The sequence below is a fragment of the Sorex araneus genome, chromosome 2, assembly GCF_027595985.1.
Source record: "Sorex araneus isolate mSorAra2 chromosome 2, mSorAra2.pri, whole genome shotgun sequence".
NCBI lineage: Eukaryota > Metazoa > Chordata > Mammalia > Eulipotyphla > Soricidae > Sorex > Sorex araneus.
In genome coordinates this window covers 279096614-279118751 of record NC_073303.1, presented here as the reverse complement: position 1 = coordinate 279118751, position 22138 = coordinate 279096614, and the positions used below count along the sequence as shown (strand labels likewise).

At 42.7% G+C, this 22138-nt stretch overlaps 1 protein-coding gene across 1 annotated transcript in view; it reads left to right on the top strand.

The window, feature by feature from the left end:
• The window catches only part of PPP2R3A (protein phosphatase 2 regulatory subunit B''alpha), a 155374-nt gene that overhangs the window by 118546 nt on the left and 14690 nt on the right, over nucleotides 1–22138 (top strand). The window contains exons 9-14 of the mRNA XM_055126127.1: nucleotides 1706–1862; nucleotides 4239–4287; nucleotides 4714–4803; nucleotides 15768–15943; nucleotides 17068–17186; nucleotides 19436–19542. Coding sequence (XP_054982102.1) covers nucleotides 1706–1862; nucleotides 4239–4287; nucleotides 4714–4803; nucleotides 15768–15943; nucleotides 17068–17186; nucleotides 19436–19542 — 698 coding nt within the window. The remainder of the gene's footprint in view (nucleotides 1–1705; nucleotides 1863–4238; nucleotides 4288–4713; nucleotides 4804–15767; nucleotides 15944–17067; nucleotides 17187–19435; nucleotides 19543–22138) is intronic.

Here is a 22138-nt window from a genome sequence, read left to right as displayed (position 1 = left end):
TAGCAGTGTTTGTTCAGCTTCTAGGTATTGGAGGTTTTTTCATCTTTTTTTTTTAATTTATAATTAACTGCTACCCTCATGGCACTGTGGCCTGATTTCTATATTTGTAAATGTATATATGTTTTGAGTTATGCCTTATTACATGATTTATCCTGAAGAATGTTCTATGTGTACTAGGGAATAATGTATATTCATCTTTTTGAGGATGGAGGACCCTATATATGTCATTTAGTCCCAGTCCTTCTAATTTCCCATTTAGGGCTCTTATATGTTTAATTTTGTTTGGTTTTGGTTTTGGGAAACACCCAGCAGTGTTGGGGATTGAACCTGGGCCGGTAGTATGCAAGGCAAGCACTCTACCCACTGTATTATCACTACGGGCCCATAGCTTTTTTTTTTAACGACCATGATTTACAGTTTTGTCATACTATCAATAGTAGAGTTTTATGCATACAGTATCCCAACACCAGACCCTTCACCATCGTGCCCACTTGCCTCCACCATTTTCCCAGGGGTCCCTCCTAACACTCCCACAAATGTGAATGATAGCCTTGGACCCAAAGTTGAAGATTTTCTCCTTGAATATGTCAGTCCACTGTCATCTTGCATATGTGGTTTCCTATGCTGACATCTGTTGTGAACTTGTTGTACATTCCTTTGTGTTTCAGGTTTCACTTCTTTCTTGCCATGTTATTCTGTCTCAAAGCCATATTTCAAACTTGAAATAAAAACTTAGGAGGCTCTATAAAGGTCAGTGGTAGGGCATCTGCCGTGCAGTCATAAAGCCACAAGTTTGATCCCTGGTACCGGCTCACATGTTGAGAATGAGCCCAGCAGCCATTTATAATCATTACAAATGATTATTAATTCATAATCATAGAATTATAAAAATGATTGTGGCACCGTTTATCATCATTGGTGCCACCGTACTGTAGGATGTCTGGCACACTGCATCCAAGCGAATATGAGCACCACAGCCAAGTACTGACCCCATTCATCACATCAGCAACACAGGGAAGAGGGGCCAGAGTGACCGTACAGGGGTAGGGTACTTGCCTTGCATGCGACTGACCCAGGTTCGATCGTCACGGTCCTTGGAGCAGCACCAGGAGTGAGTCCTGAATTCAGAGCCAGGAGTAACCCCTAACAGTTGCCGGGTGTGGCCCCAAAACAAACCCAAAAGCTTAAAAATAAATGAAATGTTTAAAACAATAAATAAAAGGGAAGAGAAATGTAGTGGAGCTCATGTGTTTTTAAAAAAATAACTAGAGTCTATATAATGACCAAGGCTAACATTTCATCATTTTAAAACAATCTTCTTGGGGGCCACAGCAATAGAGCACAGTGGTTAGGAAACTTGTCTTGCATACACACAGCCAACTCGGGTTTGAATCAGGGCACCACATATCATCCCTGCACGTAATCCTCGAGCACCACTGATGTCGCACCAAAACTCCCAGAAATTTTTTAATAAAAAATACTTAGGACAGGGGGCTGGAGCAATAACACAGCGGGTAGGGTGTTTGCCATGCACGCAGCTGACCCAGGTTCGATTCCCAGCATCCCATATGGTCCCCTGAGCACCGCCAGGAGCAATTCCTGAGTGCAAAGCCAGGAGTAAACCCTGTGCATCTCCAGGTGTGACCCAAAAAGAAAAAAAAAAAGTGCTTAGGACAAAGTAATCCCTCTGTTCATATCATTTCAGACGCTGGCTCTTCTGGAAGAAGAGGAAGATATCAACCAAATCACAGATTACTTCTCCTACGAACATTTCTATGTTATTTATTGTAAATTCTGGGAACTGGACAGTGATCACGACCTCTACATCAGCCAGGACGATCTCTCTCGTTACAATGACCAGGGTGAGTGATGCTGTAGAGGCTAAGATAAAACCATTTTGAGGAAAGTGAGAATTATATTAATGGTCCCCATTCATTAGAGGAATTACCATTTCTTAAATTTCATATCTAATATAAGTCCTCTGTAAGGGCCAATAACTTTTTAATCTTTATTTTTCTCTTTACCATTTTCATTGAGGCACCATGGTCTACGGTACTGTTGAGTATACTTCCATGTGTATATCATTCACACACCACACCCATCACTAGATCGCCCACTTCCCTCCTCCAGGGTCCCTAATGCCCCTCCGAGACACCCCCACTCCCAGGTAAAATCTCCAGTTCCAAAGCCTTTGACAGTAACTTTTAAGTGAGAATATGTAAAGATAGTTTATTTATAAGTCAGGTATAGGAAAAAAGGGTTTAGGGATAAGTCTTGATTTTGATAAATTGGTGACGAGTGATGTTTATTTTGAAATAATGAATTGAAAAAAAACAACCACCTTTTAAAAAAAAGCCCTTTATTTGAAAGGCATGAGTTACATGTGAATTTCCACTATGCAGTATTTATAAAAAGCCAAGAGGAGGGGCCAGAGTGATAGTACAGCAGGTAGGGCGCTTGCCTTGCAGGTGGGCAACCAATGTTCAATCTGCAGCACTCCATTTGGTCCCCAGAGTCCCACCAGGAGTGAACCCTTAGTGCAGAGCCAGGAGTAAATCCTGAGCACCACCAGGTGTGGCCAAGGGAAAAAACAGACAAAGAGGAAAGTAATGTATCTAATTAGATAGTTTCTGATGTTTTAGAAACCTAGGGGTTTGAAATTTGGAATTTAATTTCAGAAAAGGTATTTTCTCTGCAAATGTATTTTTTGTGCTGACTATGCTCAACCCTATGCAGAGAAATTACATGCTAATTCTAACAGCCTCATCGCTGATCCTGGAATTTGAGTGTTTGTCATTGCTTGGGGCACTTACGGAAGAGGAGAGCATCCTGGGGTAGGAAGGAGAAGACTGTGCCTAAGTCACTTATTTGCCTTGCACAAGGTTAGCCTTGGCCCTGTCCGAAAGCACCACAGATGGTCTCTGTAGCACCACCAGGAGTGATGCTGAACATGGAGCCAAGAATAAGCCCTGAGAAATGCTGGATATGGCCCAAAAACTAAATAGAAAAATTAAAAAGGAGAGCCTTATCTTCATCACACCACTGGGTCTAAAGCCACAGCCTCGCCTCTGTTTCACATGAATGTCTTTCTCAGTTGTAAGATCATTCAAAGGTATCAGATATAATGTTCCCAACCTACAATTTAAAATAAATGAAGGGCTGGAGCGATAGCACAGCGGGTAGGGCTTGCACCCGGCTGACCCGGGTTCTAATCCCAGCATCCCATATGGTCCCCTGAGCACCGCCAGGGGTAATTCCTGAGTGAAGAGCCAGGAGTAACCCCTGTGCATCGCCGGGTGTGATCCAAAAACCAAAAATAAAAAAATAAAAAATAATAAAATGAAGTGATTTCTGAGCCTACAGTGAGGTATACTGGTGTGGATTCATCAAAAAGCAACATATAAGGGGCGAGGGATGTGGCTTAGTGTATAACACATGCCTCTAATGTGTGAGATTCTGGGTTTGGTCCCTAGCATTGAAAATAAAATCAGCCTGTATTCTCTCTCTCTCTGCCTCTCTCCTCTCTCCTTTTTTGCTTGTTGAACACCTCCAGGTGCTCAAGGACCATGCAGAGCCAGGAATTAAACCAGAATTCCCATATGCACAGTAGACACTAGCCCTTTGAACCAACTCATCAGTTCTGCTTTCCCTGTATTGAATACAACTTACTGTAGTGATTTTTAACATTTTACATTATATCGTATTATATCCTGTACTTAGATAGAATAAGTATGTTTATGGTATCTTTCTGTATCTTTCATAAAATTCTATTGGGAAGCATTCTCCATTGTTTTACTTAAATTACCTTCTTTAGAATTAGTTCACATTTGAATTTAATGCTAGGATAAAATTTGTCTTGTTTCAGAGGAAAAGTTGTCTTGTCTTATTGGATAATAAGATCAATACAAATTCAATACTTCTTGGTCTTATTTATCTCAGGATGTTCAGAATTAACTGGGCGCTCAACTCTATAAATAAAATCCTGCTGTCAGGCACATCCGTTTTTTTCTGTTTTTGCATTCAGTGATTGGTAGATGAATGGATTGGTGGATAGATTGATGAAGCCATCTCAGATTCTTTTTTCAAAAAACATGAATTATAAGTAAAAGCTTAACTAGTCATAGTCTTATTGTGGCAAGTATTGTTTTAGCTTGTAGCTACTAAAAACAATTTCCCAAAAATAATCCCTATATGGAGCATATTTCTAACTAGCTTTTTTCTTTCTGATTTATATTTAGCTTCTTCAAATAGGATCATTGAAAGGATATTTTCTGGGGCAGTAACAAGGTAAGAAAAAGCATCTAAATTTAAAAGTGAATTATAAGTAATACTGAAATAATCTCATTTTAGCAAACTATAATTTTACAGCACTGCAGATCAGGTAATACCTGACAAAACATATAGTCATTGCTTCATTTGTGATAGTAATTATTTGATATGGCTATTACTCACATCTAAATATAGGAAACAGCATTTCATCTCAGTGACTATTTTCATTCAAATTACAGACGATTTCTTTCTTCAAATCCAAAATCTAATTTCATAGTGGAGGCCTTTGAAAACAAAATATGTCATAAAAGGGTTTGTCCTTGGTTAGGTTTACAGCATTTTAACTTCATTTCTGAAGAAATGGTACTTTACTTCTAAGTCTGTCAAACTTACCTGAATAATTATGTGGAAAATTTTATAACCAAGTATTTTGTTTTGTTTTAGGGGAAAAACTGTACAGAAAGAGGGAAGAATGAGCTATGCAGATTTTGTATGGTTTCTGATCTCTGAAGAAGACAAAAGGAACCCAACCAGGTATGAAATCTAAGCTTTCTTGGCCAGGATGTTAAATAAACTAATAGGTTTGTAGAAATCACAGAGCTTGCCTTGTGAAGGCCAGCTTGACCAAGGGCTACCAGGACTTAATCTCTGTCCTCTCCAAGCAAAAAGAGGAAGTTGACACTAAATCTATAACCAAGGCATATCAAAGGAAGCACTGTTAAGAGCAGGGGAAACGAAGTAAGGTGCTGGACGAGGTACTGCCGATGGTCCTCCAAGCACCACCATGAATGATTCCTGAGCACAGAACCAGGAGTAAGCCCTGAGCACAGCTGAATGTGACCCATCCCCCTGCCCCCCAAAAGCAGTGTTAGCCCAAAAACAGAGGTAAAGTGACCTGTGAATTGGCCCTAACAAATAAGGACTAGTCAGCATTTTTATTACCTATTTTTATGGAATGAGGGAATTGAGTGCTGTGAATTTGATCTTTTAGTACAGGGGCTGGACACAAGTGGGTAGGGCATTTGTCTTGCACACGGCCAACCCAGATCCAGCATCCCATACGGTCCCCCAAACCACCAAGAGTGATCCCCGAGTGCAGAGCCAGGAGTAACCCCTGAGCAGCCAGGTGTGTCCCCCCGTTTCCCCAAAAAAGGCACCAATATAACAGAAAGAAAGCTCTAAATTACAAGAAATTAAAATGGGCAAAATTGCTTGAAAAAGAGCTGGAGAAATATAGCTTAGCTCACTGGCCTGACGCTGCATATAAGAGTCCTTGGTATTTCTTAATTTTCCTGCAGTGAATAGTTAATATTTTTAACTCTCTTTTTTTAAATACTTTTAACTCTTAAGAAAGTGTTACTTTTGGTAACAAAAAAAAAAGGAAAATATGCATAGGAAAAACTAGAGTATTATTTCTCAATAATAAAATTTTCCCTATATATAATATATAAATAGTAGAAAATGTCTCATATGTATTTAACCAGCTGCCAGTTCCTTGCTTTCAAACTCTCAGAGGCAAGTAACTATCTACTGAGATATCTTATTTCATTCAAGCTCCAAGCCAAGCCTAAAACATATCTTGTTCATTTTGGGAGGGGGTGGGCCATACCCAGGTGCTCAGGACTTATTTGGGGAAGGGATGGGCCACCCGCAGCTGTGCACAGGGGACCATATGTATGTGGGGGATCGAACCTAGATCGGCAAGTGCCTTACCCACTATACTATCTCTCGGGCTCCATTGGTACACTGATCCTTATATGCTCTTTATACCTAAAAGAATTACATTTGATTAATCCACCACATGATACTCTTTCAAATATTTAAAGGCAGCGATCATGTGACTTTGGCAGACACTGAGGCAGTGTAACTATCTTCCTTGGAATTCTAGCTTTTTTCCTTTTATGGGCTTTTACAAGTAACTGAAGTATAGGATCTGGCTTCATTGATTGTAGAGATTTCCGTCCTGTTCTTAATTGAAAATTAAGCCTAAGTATTGTAGTTTGTATTTCAGTAAATTTTTTGCCGTTCACTTCTGTACTATGTACTTGTCAAATGAAAACTGATTATTGTCCTAATTTGTATGAAGTGATAGGAATTTCAGTATAGAAACTTCAGGATGGCAGGAGACATAGAGGCCTATTGAAGGATATCCAGCTGCCCCTTTTTGTTACACTCAAAACATTACCACACAAAAAATAACACCGCAGTGTAACAGCTACCTAGTCCGTTTTGTGGTGGCCCTCTGCCTATGAGATTTGCCTCTACATGGTGATTTTTGTTTCTTTGTTTTTTTCACAATCAGAAATGTTGTTAAGGACTGCAGAGATAGACAGGAATTCAGGCTCTTGCCCACAGCAGCGTACCTGGTCTGAGACCAGGCACTCAATATGGTCCTCCGAACACCACCAGGAGTGGCCCCCCAAAAAGTTTCAGCGTGAGGCTGAAATATTCTTAAAGAATATTCTTTGTGGGGCTGGAGCAATAGCACAGCAGGTAGGGTGTTTGCCTTGCATGCGGCCGACCTGGGTTCGATTCCCAGCATCCCATATGGTCCCCTGAGCACCGCCAGGAGTAATTCCTGAGTGCAGAGCCAGGAGTAACCCCTGTGCATTGCTGGGGTTACAAAAAAAAAAAAAGGAATATTCTTTGATGGTAACATTCAGCATCAGGCTGGAGGGGTTTTCTTGGTGGTGGTGGTTGTTTTGCGGCGCCGGGAATCAAAACCAGGACTTGACACATGAAGGGCCAGCACACCCCACCCAGCCACATCCTAGGCAAAGCTGGAAGAGTTTTGAAAATAGATTTCTCAGAAGCACTTTACACATCTGATAAATTCATTTTCTTATAATAGTGAATTTGTCTTTCTGACTAAAGGTTCACATGGATCTTAGTGTACCTAAATAGAATAAACAAGCATATATACACTGAATACTGAGGCGCCCGGTGTTCTTCCTCACTCAGCTGATGGAAATCTGGCAACCTTTCCAGGACGAATATTTAGCTTTTTTTTAGGGATATCTGACCAGTTCAAGAAAAAAAATACCTACACCAGGTTATTTTAAAGTCAAGTCCAGTGTCAGCAAAGGGCAGAACTTTCAATTTCCTTTTTAGAAACCAATGCTTTAAATATGAGCAGAGAACAAAGTTAATTAGTATTCAAGAAGTATGTAGAAAAACCTTCTTAATAAAGGAAACCGATAAAAGAGATGGAGCATGGGGTGGAGTAACGAGTGAAACAATTTCAGGGAGAAGAAAACCAGCAGCAACAAAGACACTTATTATTCTCAGAAAGATAAAAGAAATTTTCCACAGAACTGTACTTTATAAGAGGAGCATTCAGGGAACCAAAAAAGAACTCTGGCAAAGGAAAACTTTGGTAACAGAAATAAAAGACAGTGTTAAGAAAATAGAGCCATGGGGCCGGAGCGATAGCACAGCGGGTAGGGCATTTACCTTGCACGAGGCCGACCCAGGTTTGATTCCCAGCATCCCATATGGTCCCCTGAGCACCGCCAGGAGTAATTCCTGAGTGCAAAGCCAGGAGTAACCCCTGAGCATCGCTGGGTGTGACCCAAAAAGCAAAAAAAAAGAAAAAAGAAAGAAAGAACGAAAAGAAAAGAGGGGCTGGAGCGATAGTACAGCGGGTAGGGTGTTTGCCTTGCATGCGGCTGACTCGGGTTCAATTCCCAGCATCCCATATGGTCCCCTGAGCACCACCAGGAGTAATTCCTGAGTGCAGAGCCAGGAGGAACTCCTGTGCAACGCCAGGTGTGATCCAAAAAAGCAAAAAAAAAGAAAAAGAAAAGAAAATAGAGCCAAGGGCACCTCCCAGAAAGACCAGCAGTATCAACAAGCCAAATAAGATGAAGCAGAAGAAATTAGGAGATAGGAAAACTGGACAGTTAGTCAAAATAGTCAGCAAAACCAAAGAAGAAATGTGATATAAACCATATGTCATTTTAAAATTTGCCACAAGAGAGCAATGTCACCAAGATGACAGCATAGAAATTTCCATTGCTTGTCCCCATGAAAAACACTGATTTGAACAACTGTCTATGCTCAAAATTGTCTTCTCAAGAGTTGAGAATTCCAGAGGAGGTCAAGGCACCCAAGAGGAGGACAAAAATCAGAACAAATACGCTGAGGAGAGTAGGTAGCGAACAAAATAGCACATTATCTGTGTCACCTCATCACTTAAGCTCAGGAAGCCTTCTCTGGGCAGCAGGAAACTAAAGTGGCCCAAGTCTGCTGTGGACCGCAGCACCGTGCAGGAGACAGCCACCCGCGGTCCCCAGAACCAGACCAGGACTACAAAGGCTAGGCCGCTGCTGCAAGCCATCCTCCAGGATCAGCAGTGTCCCTACAGGCCAAACTCCAGTGGGCCTAGGAGTATACACACCCCCTGGTGACAGCACTGTTTGCCCCACAGACCTTCACGCCCACCTTTATTTCAGGCCAATACCACAGGCCCCATCCCTTACCTATAAAAATTGGTTTAAAAATTGGTTTAGAGGCTAGAGTGATAGCACAGTGGGGAGGGCGTTTGCCTTGCACATGGCTGACCTGGGTTCAACTCCCGGCATCCCATATGGTCCACCAAGCACTGCCAGGAGTAATTCCTGAGTACAGAGCCAGGAGTAACCCCTGAGCATCACCAAAAAGCAAAAAGCAAAAAAATAAATGTAAATAAATAATTTAAATGACTAGAGAGAAACCAAAATAATAGCCAGGGATCAGTTCACATATAGTAAGAGAGATATGTTCATCAAGAGAATATACATTTGTGAATATATATGTCCCCAGCATCGGAGTACTCAAATACATAAAGCAGATAGTGACAGAATCGATGAGGGAGATAGCAATACAACAAGTGATCAAGACTTTACTTTCAACAGTAGATCAGTAACTTTATATGGAAAATCAATAAGGAAATAGCAGGCTGAAACAATACTGTAGATCAAATGAAGCTGACACACATAAACAGAAAATTCCTCCCAACGCACCAGAACACATGTTCTTTTCAAGCATTCTGAGTCCTCCAGGATGGATCATGTTAGCCACAAACAAGTCTTAACAAATTTAACAGAATTGTGGCACATGTCTTTTAACACAGTGGTATGAGATTAGACATTAACAGGAAGAAATTCACAACTAAGTGGAAATTTAATGGCATGCTACTGAAAAACTCAAAGAAAAAAATCAATGGAGCTGGAGTGATAGCACAGCGGGTAGGGCATTTGCTTTGCACGCGGCTGACCCAGGTTCGATTCCCAGCATCCCATATGGTCCCCTGAGCACCGCCAGGAGTAATTCCTGAGTGCAGAGCCAGGAGTTACCCCTGTGCATCGCCAGGTGTGACCCCCCCCTCAAAAAAAAGAAGAAATCAAGAAGAAAGCGAGATATGGGGCCAAAATGACATAAAAAGCCATCAGTTTAAGAGTGTTCTCATGACACTCGAAGGCCAGAGCAGTAGTAGGCTGCTTGTCTTGAACACAGCCATCTGGGTTTAAATCCAGACAACCCACATAGCCCCCTAAGGACCACCAGTGGTGGCCCAAAAACCAAGAAAAAAGACATCAAATAACATGAAAAACAGAACTAAGTACAAAATCCTTTATGCAACCCTGCTGATAAAGTTCACCAGAGAATCCAACCACCATCTCCAAGAGATTTTCCGCTGTGGAATAAGGAGCAATAGTCAACTTAAAAGCTAAAGAACAAGATTCTAGAGAAGGAAAAAGGCTGTGAAGTGATTGCTAGAACTTTGCTCTGAGAAAAGGGAGGGATAAGTCAAAAATCAGTACTCCAACCTTGCACAAAACCTGGCCAAGTCAAGAACGCTACCAGACGAGAGATTCAGGGCTGGCATTTACAGCAGGACCTGGCAGGGAGAGAGTCTACTCCATCTTCCCCAGGAACACCAGAACATCAACTTGAAGATAATGACTCCTGGGTTCATTTGTGTATTACTGACAATAGCCAAGACTGGGAAAGAATGTCCAGCAACAGATGACTGGTACATATACCAAATGGTATATATACCTACTAATACATCTATCTACTCAGTCATAGAAAAAGAGGAAATTTTGCATCAAATTGGATGGAACAGGAGGATGTGTAATGAAGTGAAGTGAGTCAGAAGGAGACAGACAAATGCCACATGATCTCATTCCTAAAGAAACAAAGCCAGGGGACAGACACAGCCTGAGATCACCAATACAAAGGAGCACAGGACGTAGGATAGTGGTGGAGGCATACTGACACTCTGGTGAGGGGTATCATGCAGTGTTAGCATACAACGCTAATATTAACACTATTGTAAACTGATACCACAATCAAAAAATTTTTATAGAAAAATATAGTACATATGTATCACTGTCATCCTATTGTTTACTCAAGCGGGCACCAGTAACGTCTCTATTACACTCAGTCCTGAGATTTTAGCAGCCACTCCTTACTTGTCTTTCCCAATGATTGGAGGCTCTTTCAGAGTCAGGGGAATGAGACCTATTGTTACTGTTTTTGGCACATCGAATACACCACGGGTAGCTTGCCAGGCTCTGCCATGCAGGCGGGATACTCTTGGCAGCTTGCCGGGGTCTCTGAGAGGTATGTATATATCTGTTACTGTATTTTGGATATGAATACGCCACGGGGAGCTTGCCAGGCTCTCCCAAGTGGGCAATAGACTCTAGGTAGCTTGTCGGGTTCTCCAAGAGGGAGAACTAGGCTATTAGTTTATAGTCTTGGTTTACAGTCTCTGGATGTTGGCAATTGATGGGATTACACGGCGCTGGGGCAGTCTCTGGGTGTGACTGCCTAGCTACTGGAAAATGGGGGATCTGGGTGGAAGAGGCCCAGTCCCAATCCGAGCAGCCTTGGAGATCTCGGCCCCAGGTCCCACACACCTGGGTTCCTCCACCGGCTCTCCCATGTGTGAGGCTCGTCCGAACATGTGGAGAGTGGCCCACATATGGTGCGGAGGAAAAAATATCACTCATCTTTCCTGGCTCTCCTTCAATTGAGAGCCCATACACAGCTCTATTAGGCTGTCATTCTAACTGCTCACCTTTATGGTTCTAGTAAAAGTGTATTTTAAAAATATAGGAATTACTACAGCCAGGGAAAAATGGGGGTAAGAGGACTGGTGAGTGGTTGGAATCAATCACAAGTGTATGTGGGGGGGGGGGGCTGAGGGTAGGTAAGATAGAGAAGGGACTAGTATGACAATAGCTGGAGATGATAACGCTGGACAAGAATTAAGTGTTGGGGCTGGAGTATTAGTAGAAGGGGTAGGATGTTTGCCTTGCATGTGGCTGACCCAGGTCGATTCCCAAGCATCCCATATGGTCCCTCAAGCACCGCCAGGAGTAATTCCTGAGTGCAGAGCCAGGAATAACCCCTGAGCATCGCTGCATGTGACCCAAAAAGCAAAATTAAAAAAAAAAAAAAAAGCTTCAAACATCTCCAGAAGGATGCACTACCATTTCCATTATGGGTCATTAAGCTTATTTACATCGTAGAAATTATTAGCAACTAGTCCTGTCCCCGTGGGAGTATCCATGATGCTATTCACAGACTATTAATAGCAATTCATCCATGACCAACAGAGCTATGAAGAAATGCTTTTTCTCTGGGAATAACTGGTAGTGGATGAATAACATTCCCTTCAGTAAATTGTTTACTTGTGCAATTTTTACATTTTTATGAAAGTTCAAACAAACCAAAAGTAGTTATGAGCAGATTAAAGAATTTTCCAGATTTTTTTGTAATATTTATGATATAAAAAAACTTATAAATTGCTATTAAAAGAAACAGGAGATACAAAGAAATGGAAACATGTTACTTGTTCACTGAAGAAGTAACATTGTTAATAAGATCATCCCACCCCAAAGTACTGTACAGACTAAGGGCATTACCATCAAAATTCCCAAGGCAGGGTTGGAGCGATAGTACAGCGAGCCAGGCGCTTATCTGTACATAGCTGGCCCGGGTTCAATCCCCAGCATAGTGTATGGTCCCCTGAGTGATCCTTGAGTACAGATTGAGGAGTAAGCCCTGAGCACCACAGGGTGTAGCCCAAAATCTGAAATAAATAAAAGCCTCTATGTCTTTAATTAGACCATAATTCACAAAGTACATCAAAGAAAACATAGGCAGAACTCGCCATGACATTGGACTCAAAGACATTTTCAGTGATTCAGTTCCATTGGCAGAGGCGAGGGATGGAGACAGTGCTCATGCTCTCATGCAAGTGCTCTGCACTGCCTGGTTTCACCCCTCCCCACAAAAGCCAGAAAGCTAAACCAAGAATAAAAGGCTTCTACACTGCTTAACTTAAAAGACATGCCACTGAAGAGGAGTGAATAATCTGTCAGGCTGTTATCCAGAATATATAAAGAACTAAGCAAATAACTTCAGGTGCTGGAGTGATAGTACTAGGTGATAGGTTGGGTACTTGCCTTGCATACGGCTGACCCGGATTCAATCCCTGACACCCCACATGGTCTCTGGGGCCTGCCAGGAGTGATACCTGAATTGAGAGCCCAGAGTAAGTCCTAAGCACAGCTGGGTATAGCTCAAAAAATGAATAAATACTTTAATCAAAAATGGGAAAAACAGCTGAAAAGAGCTGTCTTTTCTCAAAAAAGACAGATGGCCAACAGACACATGAAAAAGTGTTCAACATCACTAATTGTAAAGGAAATGCAGATCAGAATAACAATGAGGTTACCAAACACCACTGAGAATGGCCTGTATCAACAGAAAAGCCAGAAGAAAATGCTGACAAGGGTATGGAGAAAAAAGAAACTAATTCACTGTAGTGGGACTGATACAAAAAAATTCACAAAAACTTAAAAATAAGACTTCCTCAAGCTGGAGCAATAGCACAGCAGGTAAAGCATTTGCCTTGCATGTGGCGGACCCAGGTTCGATTCCCAACATCCCATATGGTCCCACGAGCACCGCCAGGAGTAATCCCTGTGCAACACCAGGTGTGACACAAAAAGCAAAAATAAGAAGAAGAAGAATAATGACTTCCATATGACTTAGTAACTCACTCCTTGACATCTATTCCCAAGAACACAAAAATATTAAGTAGTAAAGATATGCATGTCAATAGTCATGGAAGCATTATTTATGACAGACAAGATCTGGAAATAACTCGTGCCTAAAAATAAGTGGATAAAGAAGATGTGGTAAGATCAGAGAGATAGTCAACGGGGAAGTTGTTTGCCCTGCACACAGCCAACCTAGTCCAGATTTAATCCCTGGCACCCCAAAGGTCCCCAAACCCAAAAGGAGTGATCCCTGATGACAGAGCTGGGAATAAACCCTAAGCACTGCCAAAATTGAGAAAAAAAGAGGAAGATGTAAAAAAATAGAGGTAGGCATACAGATAGATAGATAGATAGATAGATAGATAGATAGATAGATAGACAGACAGATAGGTAGCTAGATTACAGAATACTTCTCAGCCATTAAAAATAGATAAAACCTTGCCTTTTACTATATAGGACAGATGGAACTGAATGGTGTTGTGCTAAACAAAATCTTACTAAAAGTTTATAGTTTCTTGCAATAGAAGACAAAAAACGCGGTATACCAAAGCTTGAAGAAAAAAAGTAAACTGCAGAGAGTCCAGTAAGGCACGAGCCTTACATACAGCTGACCCAGGTTTGAGCCCAGGCACCGCATATGGCCTTCAGAGCACTGCCAGGACTGATTCCTATGCAGTCAGGAGTAAGCCCTGAGCACTGCTGGCTGTGCTCACCCCACCCTCATATAAAAGTTTATAGATGAAGCAGAGCTGTTTTAAGAGGGACAGTTACATCAACAAATAACTGCATTAAAAATGTATACAGGGGGCTAGAACAATAACACAGCGGGTAGGGCATTTACCTTGCATGTAGCCAACCCAGGTTCAATTCCCAGCATCCCATATGGTCCCCCGAGCACCACCAGGAGTAATTCCTGAGTGCAGAGCCAGGAGTAACCCTTGTGCATCACTGGGTGTGACCCCAAAAGAAAAAAATAAATAAAATAGAATAAAAGTGTACACATACCAAATAAGCTAAAGTTTATCTAGGAATGAGGGAAAAAAATAATCTGAAGTTTTCAGAAATAATAAAAATTAAGAGCAGAAATAAATGAAAATGTAAGCTAGGAAAAAAGATCAGTGAAACAAACCTCTTATTCATATGTAAATAAAACTAATGAGCCATTAGCTAGACCAGTGATTTTCAGCCTTCTACACGTGTAGTTCACACACTCTGCATCAACTGGAATATGGAGGGAAATGACTCAGATGAAACCAGGTAAGAGAGGGGGCATTATGCTTATATCACAGAAATAAAAAGGATCATATGAAATCACCATGAACATTTATCTGCTAGAAATTGGTTAGCCTGGAAAAATGGGAAATGTAAAGGCTTCGTTACTAACCCTATTTAAGATTTAGGAACCAGAGCGATAGTACAGTGGAGAGAGCGTTTACCTTGCACAGCATTCGACTTGGCTTCAATCTTGGCATGCCATATGGTCCCCTGAGCACTGCCAGGAATAATTTCTGAGTGCAGAGCCAGGAGTAACCCCTGAGCATAGCCACGCATGACCAAAACAGCAAATAATAAATAAATAAAAAGATTTAATCATAAAGAAATGGAAAATCTGAACAGATCAGCGAGTAAGATATTGAATTATGAAGATGTAGTATATACACACAGTGGAATACTATGCAACTGCAAGGAATGATGAAATCATGCCATTTGCTGCAATCTTGGTTGGAACTGGAAGATAATCATGTCGAGGGAAGTGAGCCAGAAGAAAGCCAAGCAGGTTGATCTCACTTATCTGTGGGATATGGGACACGAGATGAAGAAACGTAGTGTAGTAAAAGGGATGCCTAGAGCCCCCTTGACCCAGTGTTTAGAGAGGAGGAAAGAGAAGAAACCAAGGGGGTTGGAGAGAACTGGAAGTACTGGGTCAACAGGCATCAGGGCTCCAGGTATAACATCTGATCTGAAAATAAAAAGATAAACTCCAGGGCCAGAGCAGTAGTACAGCAGGTCAGATATCTGCCTTGAATGTGTCCAAACCAGTTCGACACCTCTAAGCAGAGAGCCAGGAGTAGCCCTGAGCACTGCTTGGTGTGGTCCAATTTGGACGCCCCCCCCCCCAAAAGATAAAAATCAATAGTCAGAAGATGAAAGTAGTTGGTTCTAAGAAAGGGAAAACAGAGGGAAGAAGAAATCTGCCATTTTGTTTGGATTTTGTGGTGGAATCATGTCTAAGTCTAATGCATACATGTTTGTAACCGTGAGAAGGACATGCTGTGATAAACTGAGTGAATAAAGAAACTTACACGGGTCCATCTCAGACCTCTCTGTCTCTGTCTCTCTCTGCCCACATCTCTAAATTTCTTTCAATAAAACTATTTTGCTTCTCAAAAAAGGGAGAAAAAAAGAATGTTGTTAATATATGTCCTTCTCTCCTAGTGTTGAATACTGGTTCCGCTGCATGGATGTGGATGGAGATGGCGTCCTGTCCATGTATGAGCTGGAGTACTTCTATGAGGAGCAGTGTGAGCGCATGGAGGCCATGGGCATTGAGCCCTTGCCGTTCCATGATCTGCTGTGCCAGATGCTTGACTTGGTGAAGCCAGCCAGCGATGGTGAGATGATAAGTGAAGGGGCATTTCCACATAGGTAACACAATGGAGAATATGATCCTGGATTGTCTAAAACTGTGGACACTGGGACTGGAGTGATAGCACAGCGGGTAGGGTGTTTGCCTTGCATGCGGCTGACCCAGGTTCGATTCCCAGCATCCCATATGGTCCCCTGAGTGCAGAGCCAGGAGTAACCCCTGTGTTTTGTTCAGTGTGACCCAAAAAGCCAAAAAAAAAAAAAAAGAGAGAGAGAAAGAAAGGAAGAAAGGGAGGAAGGGAGGGAGGGAGGGAGAGAGGGAGGGAGGGAGGAAGGGAGGAGGAGGAGGAGGAGGAGGAGGAGGAAGGAAGGAAGGAAGGGAGGGAGGGAGGGAGGAAGGGAGGGGTCACTTTCAGAGCCTTCCGTCCAAAAACATGTTTTCCAAAAACAGAAGTGTTCAGGTCTTTCCTTTGCTATTCGTACAGACCCAGGAATCTGTGGGGAATCCTGTTTAAGAAACAGGACACTGGAGGGTGGAGAGACAGCACAGGTCTCACAGCACTTGCCTTGCACGCTGCAGACTCTAGTTCGAATTTGGCACAACCACCCGGGGCCACTCCTGAGCCCAGAGCCAGAAAGAGCCCCTGAACACCACCTGCTGTGACCCAAAGCATCCACCTCACTCTCCTCACCCCACCCCATAATGGGATTTGTAGAGAGAGAGAGAGAGAAAGCAGATTTCCAGGGCCTGAGGTGAGGGGTGAGGGTGGGAGGTGATAGTGAGAGGGAAACGGGGAGGGACTGCTTGATGGTTAGTTTCCTTTTCAGGGGATGGAAATATTAGGAACTCTGTAATGGACGACATAACACTGTGCAGAAACTAAAAGTCACTTAAAAGTGAATTATATACTTTAAAGTAGTGAAATGTATGGTCGGGGAGATAGTACAATGGATAGTACAAAGGGTTTGATCTTCAGCAGCCCATGTGGTCCCCTGAGCCCCCACCGGGAGTGATCCTGGATTGCACTGAGCCAGGAGTCAGCCCTGAGCACCACCAGGGGTGGTCCCCAAACCAAAAAATATAATAAAATAAAACTTACCAAAGTAGAACTTGGAGGAAGTTTACCGTATTTCTTCATTTGTTTTGTAGGCAAAATAACTCTACGAGATTTGAAGAGATGCAGAATGGCTCACATCTTTTATGACACTTTCTTTAATTTGGAGAAATACTTAGACCACGAGCAGAGAGATCCCTTTGCAGTCCAGAAGGTACTTACTTGTATGATTTTAACTTCTGTTTAAGGGCTACCATATTCAGGGCTGAGTGCTGTAGATAATGTGATATTTAAAGAGGTATGCATGTTATCAGGGGCCAGCTAGAGCAAGTCTCAGAGCATGCTCTGTGTGAAGGAGCCCAGGTTTTATCCCTAGCCTTGCATGGTCCCCTGGAACACTACCCATAGCAGCCCCCAAGCACAGAACCAAGAGTAATCCCTGGTCATCACCAAATGTGGCCCAAAAACAAACATGTTATCATATACTGAAAAGAAAAATTAAGGGCCTCAGTCATCTCTCTCTCTACACCTACTCTTCAAGTTTGGGTTACCTAAATCTGCTGCCATTGAATTGTTTGGCCTGTGTACTTACATCGATTTGCTTGAGCCAGCACCACTAACGTCTCCATTGTGAGACTTGTTACTGTTTTTGGCATATAGAATACGCCACGGGTAGCTTGCCAGGCTCTGCCTTGCGGGCGAGATACTCTAGGTAGCTTGCCGGGCTCTCCAAGAGGGGCGAAGGAATCGAGCCCAGGTTGGCCGCGTGCAAGGCAAACGCCCTACCCGCTGCGCTATCGCTTCAGTCTGCTCCTGCCCATAAGTATATGTGTATTTACATATACGTTAGGCACCAGATATAAAAAAGTTTGAGGGGGGGCTGGAGCGATAGCACAGCAGGTAGGGCGTTTGCCTTGCACGCGGCCAACCCGGGTTCGAATCCCAGCATCCCGTATGGTCCCCTGAGCACCGCCAGGAGTAATTCCTGAGTGTAGAGACAGGAGTAACCCCTATGCACCACAAGGTGTGACCCAAAAAGAAAAAAAAAAGTTTGGGGGGGCGGAGCAATAGTACAGCAGGGAGGGCATTTTGCCTTGCACATGGCCAACCCTGATTCAATCCCCAGCATCCCATTTGGTTCCCCAAGCATCACCAAGAGTAATTTCTCTTGGTGCAGAGTTAGGAGTAACCCCTGAACATTGCTGGGTGTAACCCAAAAAGAATAGTTTTGAAAAAATTAGTTCTGATTTTAGAAAATGTCAATTGGTATATCAGTATTAAAAAGTTGGGCTGAATTTAATGTACTATCTATTCATTTCCAGGTAGCAGAGTAAAAAAGCTTTCTCCATAATAAATAAGTGTTCTCCATGACAGACAACCTTAGATAACCTTTTTTCAAGTGTTAATAACTTCTGTGCATGGCTAACTATTTGCAGTCAGTCTACACTTGGGTAGAGAAAAGTACATTTAAGATACACAAAAACCCAGAGACCGGGGTCAGAGCCATAGTCCAGTGGGTAGGGCACTTGCCTTTCATGCAGCTGGCCCAGTGCTTTTAAATTTTACTTTAAAGTTTTCACCTTTACACGAGAGAAATGGGTACGTGATCAGAGCACTTGCTTGCACATACAGGGAACTGGGCTTGAGCGGCAGCTCTGCTGTGCCCAGGCCACTCCACATTGCTGGGTCCGACCCGAGGAGCACCAGGAGCAGCTTCCAGGCCTTTCACATTGCTTGGAAACCCACATCCCCCCACAAAATAACGACTTTTTTAACTTTTCCATCTCTTTATAAGGTGGATGTCAATGATTGTTTGATAGAGCTCTGTTCTGATCTGCAAAGAACATTACTAATCAGTGCTCAGTAAGTCCTAGATGGAGTTGGAGACACTGGTTATGAAGAGATGTAAATGAAAAAGTGCAAAGCAGGGCCGGAGCGATAGCACAGCGGGTAGGGCGTTTGCCTTGCACGCAGCTGACCCGGGTTCGATCCCCGGCATCCCATATGGTCCCCCAAGCACTGCCAGAAGTAATTCCTGAGTGCAGAGCCAGAAGTAACCCCTGAGCATCGCTGGGTGTGACCCAAAAAGAAAAAAAAAAAAAGAAAAAGGGCAAAGGTGGCAGTGAAGTCTGACTTCAGGAGAAATGGAGAGAGCCAGGCTGGCTGTTTCTGGGAAGGTAGACTTGGTGTCTGAGCTGGCTTTTAAATAATAAAAATTTTCCATGGGCGAGAAGGATAAAGAAAGCTCCCTAGTCGCAGTGCAAAGAATAAAGATCTAAAGAACCTGACTGCTGAATACTTAGAATTTGTGACCGCAGGTGTCACAAATTGGGGGAGGTGACTTTGACCTTTGCACCCCTTTTGAACCGTGTCAAGAGGAAACCGGTTTCTGACAGTGATGCAGCGTTTGTGATGACTTATCTCGCCCGCTCGCGCTGACTCCGTGATCATCTTTCCTGGCAGGATGTTGAGAACGACGGGCCTGAGCCATCCGACTGGGACAGGTTCGCCTCCGAGGAGTACGAGACGCTCGTTGCGGAGGAGTCTGCGCAAGCGCAGTTCCAGGAAGGGTGAGTGCGCCTCCCTGGGCATCGCGCGCCTCTCACAGGAGTTTCCAGCTGGGAATGGTAAAACCGCCGTCAAAAATTAGGCTGGCGTGGGTGGGTGGGATGTGGGTAGGACCAGCGCACTTGCCTTGCACGTGTGAGGCGCCAGGTTCAGTTCCCGACGCCAGATGGTCCCCAGATTACCACTAGAAGTGATCCCCAACTGGGGCCGGAGCGATAGCACAGCGGGTAGGGCGTTTGCCTTGCACGTGGCCGACCCGGGTTCGATCCCCGGCATCCCATATGGTCCCCCAAGCACCGCCAGGAGTAATTCCTGAGTGCAAAGCCAGGAGTAACCCCTGAGCATCGCTGGGTGTGACCCAAAAAGCAAAAAAAAAAAAAAAAGTGACCCCCAACTAGTAAGCCAGCAGTAGTTCCTAAGCAAGTTGCCAGGTGTGACAAAAATGTATATATTTTCTTTAAATTAGTTAGGGCAGGAACTCGGGGAGATGGTCCAAAGGCTGAGCATGTGCTCTGCATGTGGGAGTTCTGGTTCAATTCCTGCCTTTCCATGGCCTCCTGAGCACCAAGCTGGGACTCACCTGCCACCTAGTTCCACTGGGTGTGACTCAAAAATAAAAGGAAGAAAAAATAGGCTAATGATGTTATTATGGTCCTGAATATCATTAAAATTGAGTGATTGTCACCAATTTCAGCTAAGTACTTTTCTCAAGTTTTCTGTTCCCTAGTCCACTATTTTCCTGACGTCTTCTCCTGCCTGATTCACTGTGAAAGAACTGTACCTTTCACTGGAAACCGAGGTATCTGCAGTCACACTATTTTGTAAGCAATGTTAGTAAACCTTTCAGATACAGCAGGAGGGGCCAGAGCGATGGTATAGCCAGTAGGGCGTTTGCCGTACACGCAGCCAACCCAGGTTGGATCCCCGGCATTCCATAGGGTCCCAAAAGCACCACCAGGAGTAATTACTGAGTGCAGAGCCAGGAGTAGGCCTTGAGCATCACCAGGTGTGATCCAAAAAGCCAGTAAGTAAATAAATTCAGGATGAGGCTAACAAAACTGAAGCTTTTTAAATGATAAATATGGTCATCTTTAATAATTTGTCCTGTATAGTTTTGTGCATTAGAAGTAAATAACAGGATATAATTTCTTCACATAATTTATAAAATACAGCTCCATAAGGAAACCACTGTTAGAAGTTATTCAAGAGTTTCACTGCTTAGAACATTTCAGCAACTTTCGTTTCCATAATCATCTAGTGATTCCTTTGTCAGTTCCTCAATTTTTTTGTCAGTGTTTCTCTAAGGCTCTCAAGTAATCCTTATTATTAATATGATGAATTTTAAAACATGCAGTCAATAAAGAAACAAGGTATAGTGAAAATTAGCCATGTTCTCCCCACAAGCAGCATTACCATTTTCTTATGTTCCCTTCCAAAGACACTCCCTCCCCCCCCACTCCCATCCTATCATCTGGATACATACATGGCTATGTATAAGCAGATACGCACCATACACATACACTGCTATTTTCTTTTGGGTTTTTTTGAGGGGAAAGGAGAATATGGAGGACATAAATCTGACACTTGTATCTTATATCACTGAGCTCTATCTCCAATTTATTTATTTATTTATTTATTTTCTTTACACAAATAGTAGTACAGTATTGTTTGGTACCTTGCTTTTTTCACACTTACATATAAAGTTTGATATACAATATCAATACGTTCCAGAGATCTGCTGCAAAACATAGCACCTACATTTAGAAACATGATGTTGTACACTTTATGTTAAGGATAGATCTCACATTAAATGATCTTACAAAAAAACACAGAATACAAGGAGGTGACTGATACATTTAGTACCTTAGTTGCAGTAATGGTATCAGAGAATGATACGCATATGCCCAGATTCATTAAGATGTAGTCATTAAATGTGTACAACCTTTTGTATACCAGTTAATTCTCAATAAAAATCAAAATAGGAAAAATAAAAGACTGGAGACAAGGTAATGGTGAACCAAACACTCATAGTTTATATCACTGAGGTATAAGTGAGGCTTCACCCTCTACTTGGGGGACCTTGAGGATGTGAAGAAAAGTGATTTGTTGCTTTCAGGCCACACCCATGCAGTGCTCCAGGACTCCTCCCAGTGTGTTCCGTAGGGGTCCTAGGGCACCGTGCAGTGGGGACTCACCCTGAGCCTCCTGCACACAGCGTGCTCACTAGCCCTTTAAGCTATATTCCTGGCCCCTAGAGGAATATTTTATAAAAAATGGTAAGGGATCAGGAGAAAATACAAATTAGAGATTGTCCCATAGATTTATCTAATAACATTCTGAGTTATTTTTTAGAGCTTCATATTATTCCACTGCACCGTAAACACAATAAACTCAGAAAATAATGTAACTAAAATAGGGACATGGAGGAGAGGAATAAATTTATTTGTAAGTTTATTAGCAGGACCTTAGCAGATATCCTTTAAAGCTGACAAATCAAGTTGAAGGCTTGGGAATAAACATTTGAAAAGACAAAATCATACTCTAAATATTCTAATTAAATCATAAAATATGCACACAGAAGAAAAATACAGACCATGC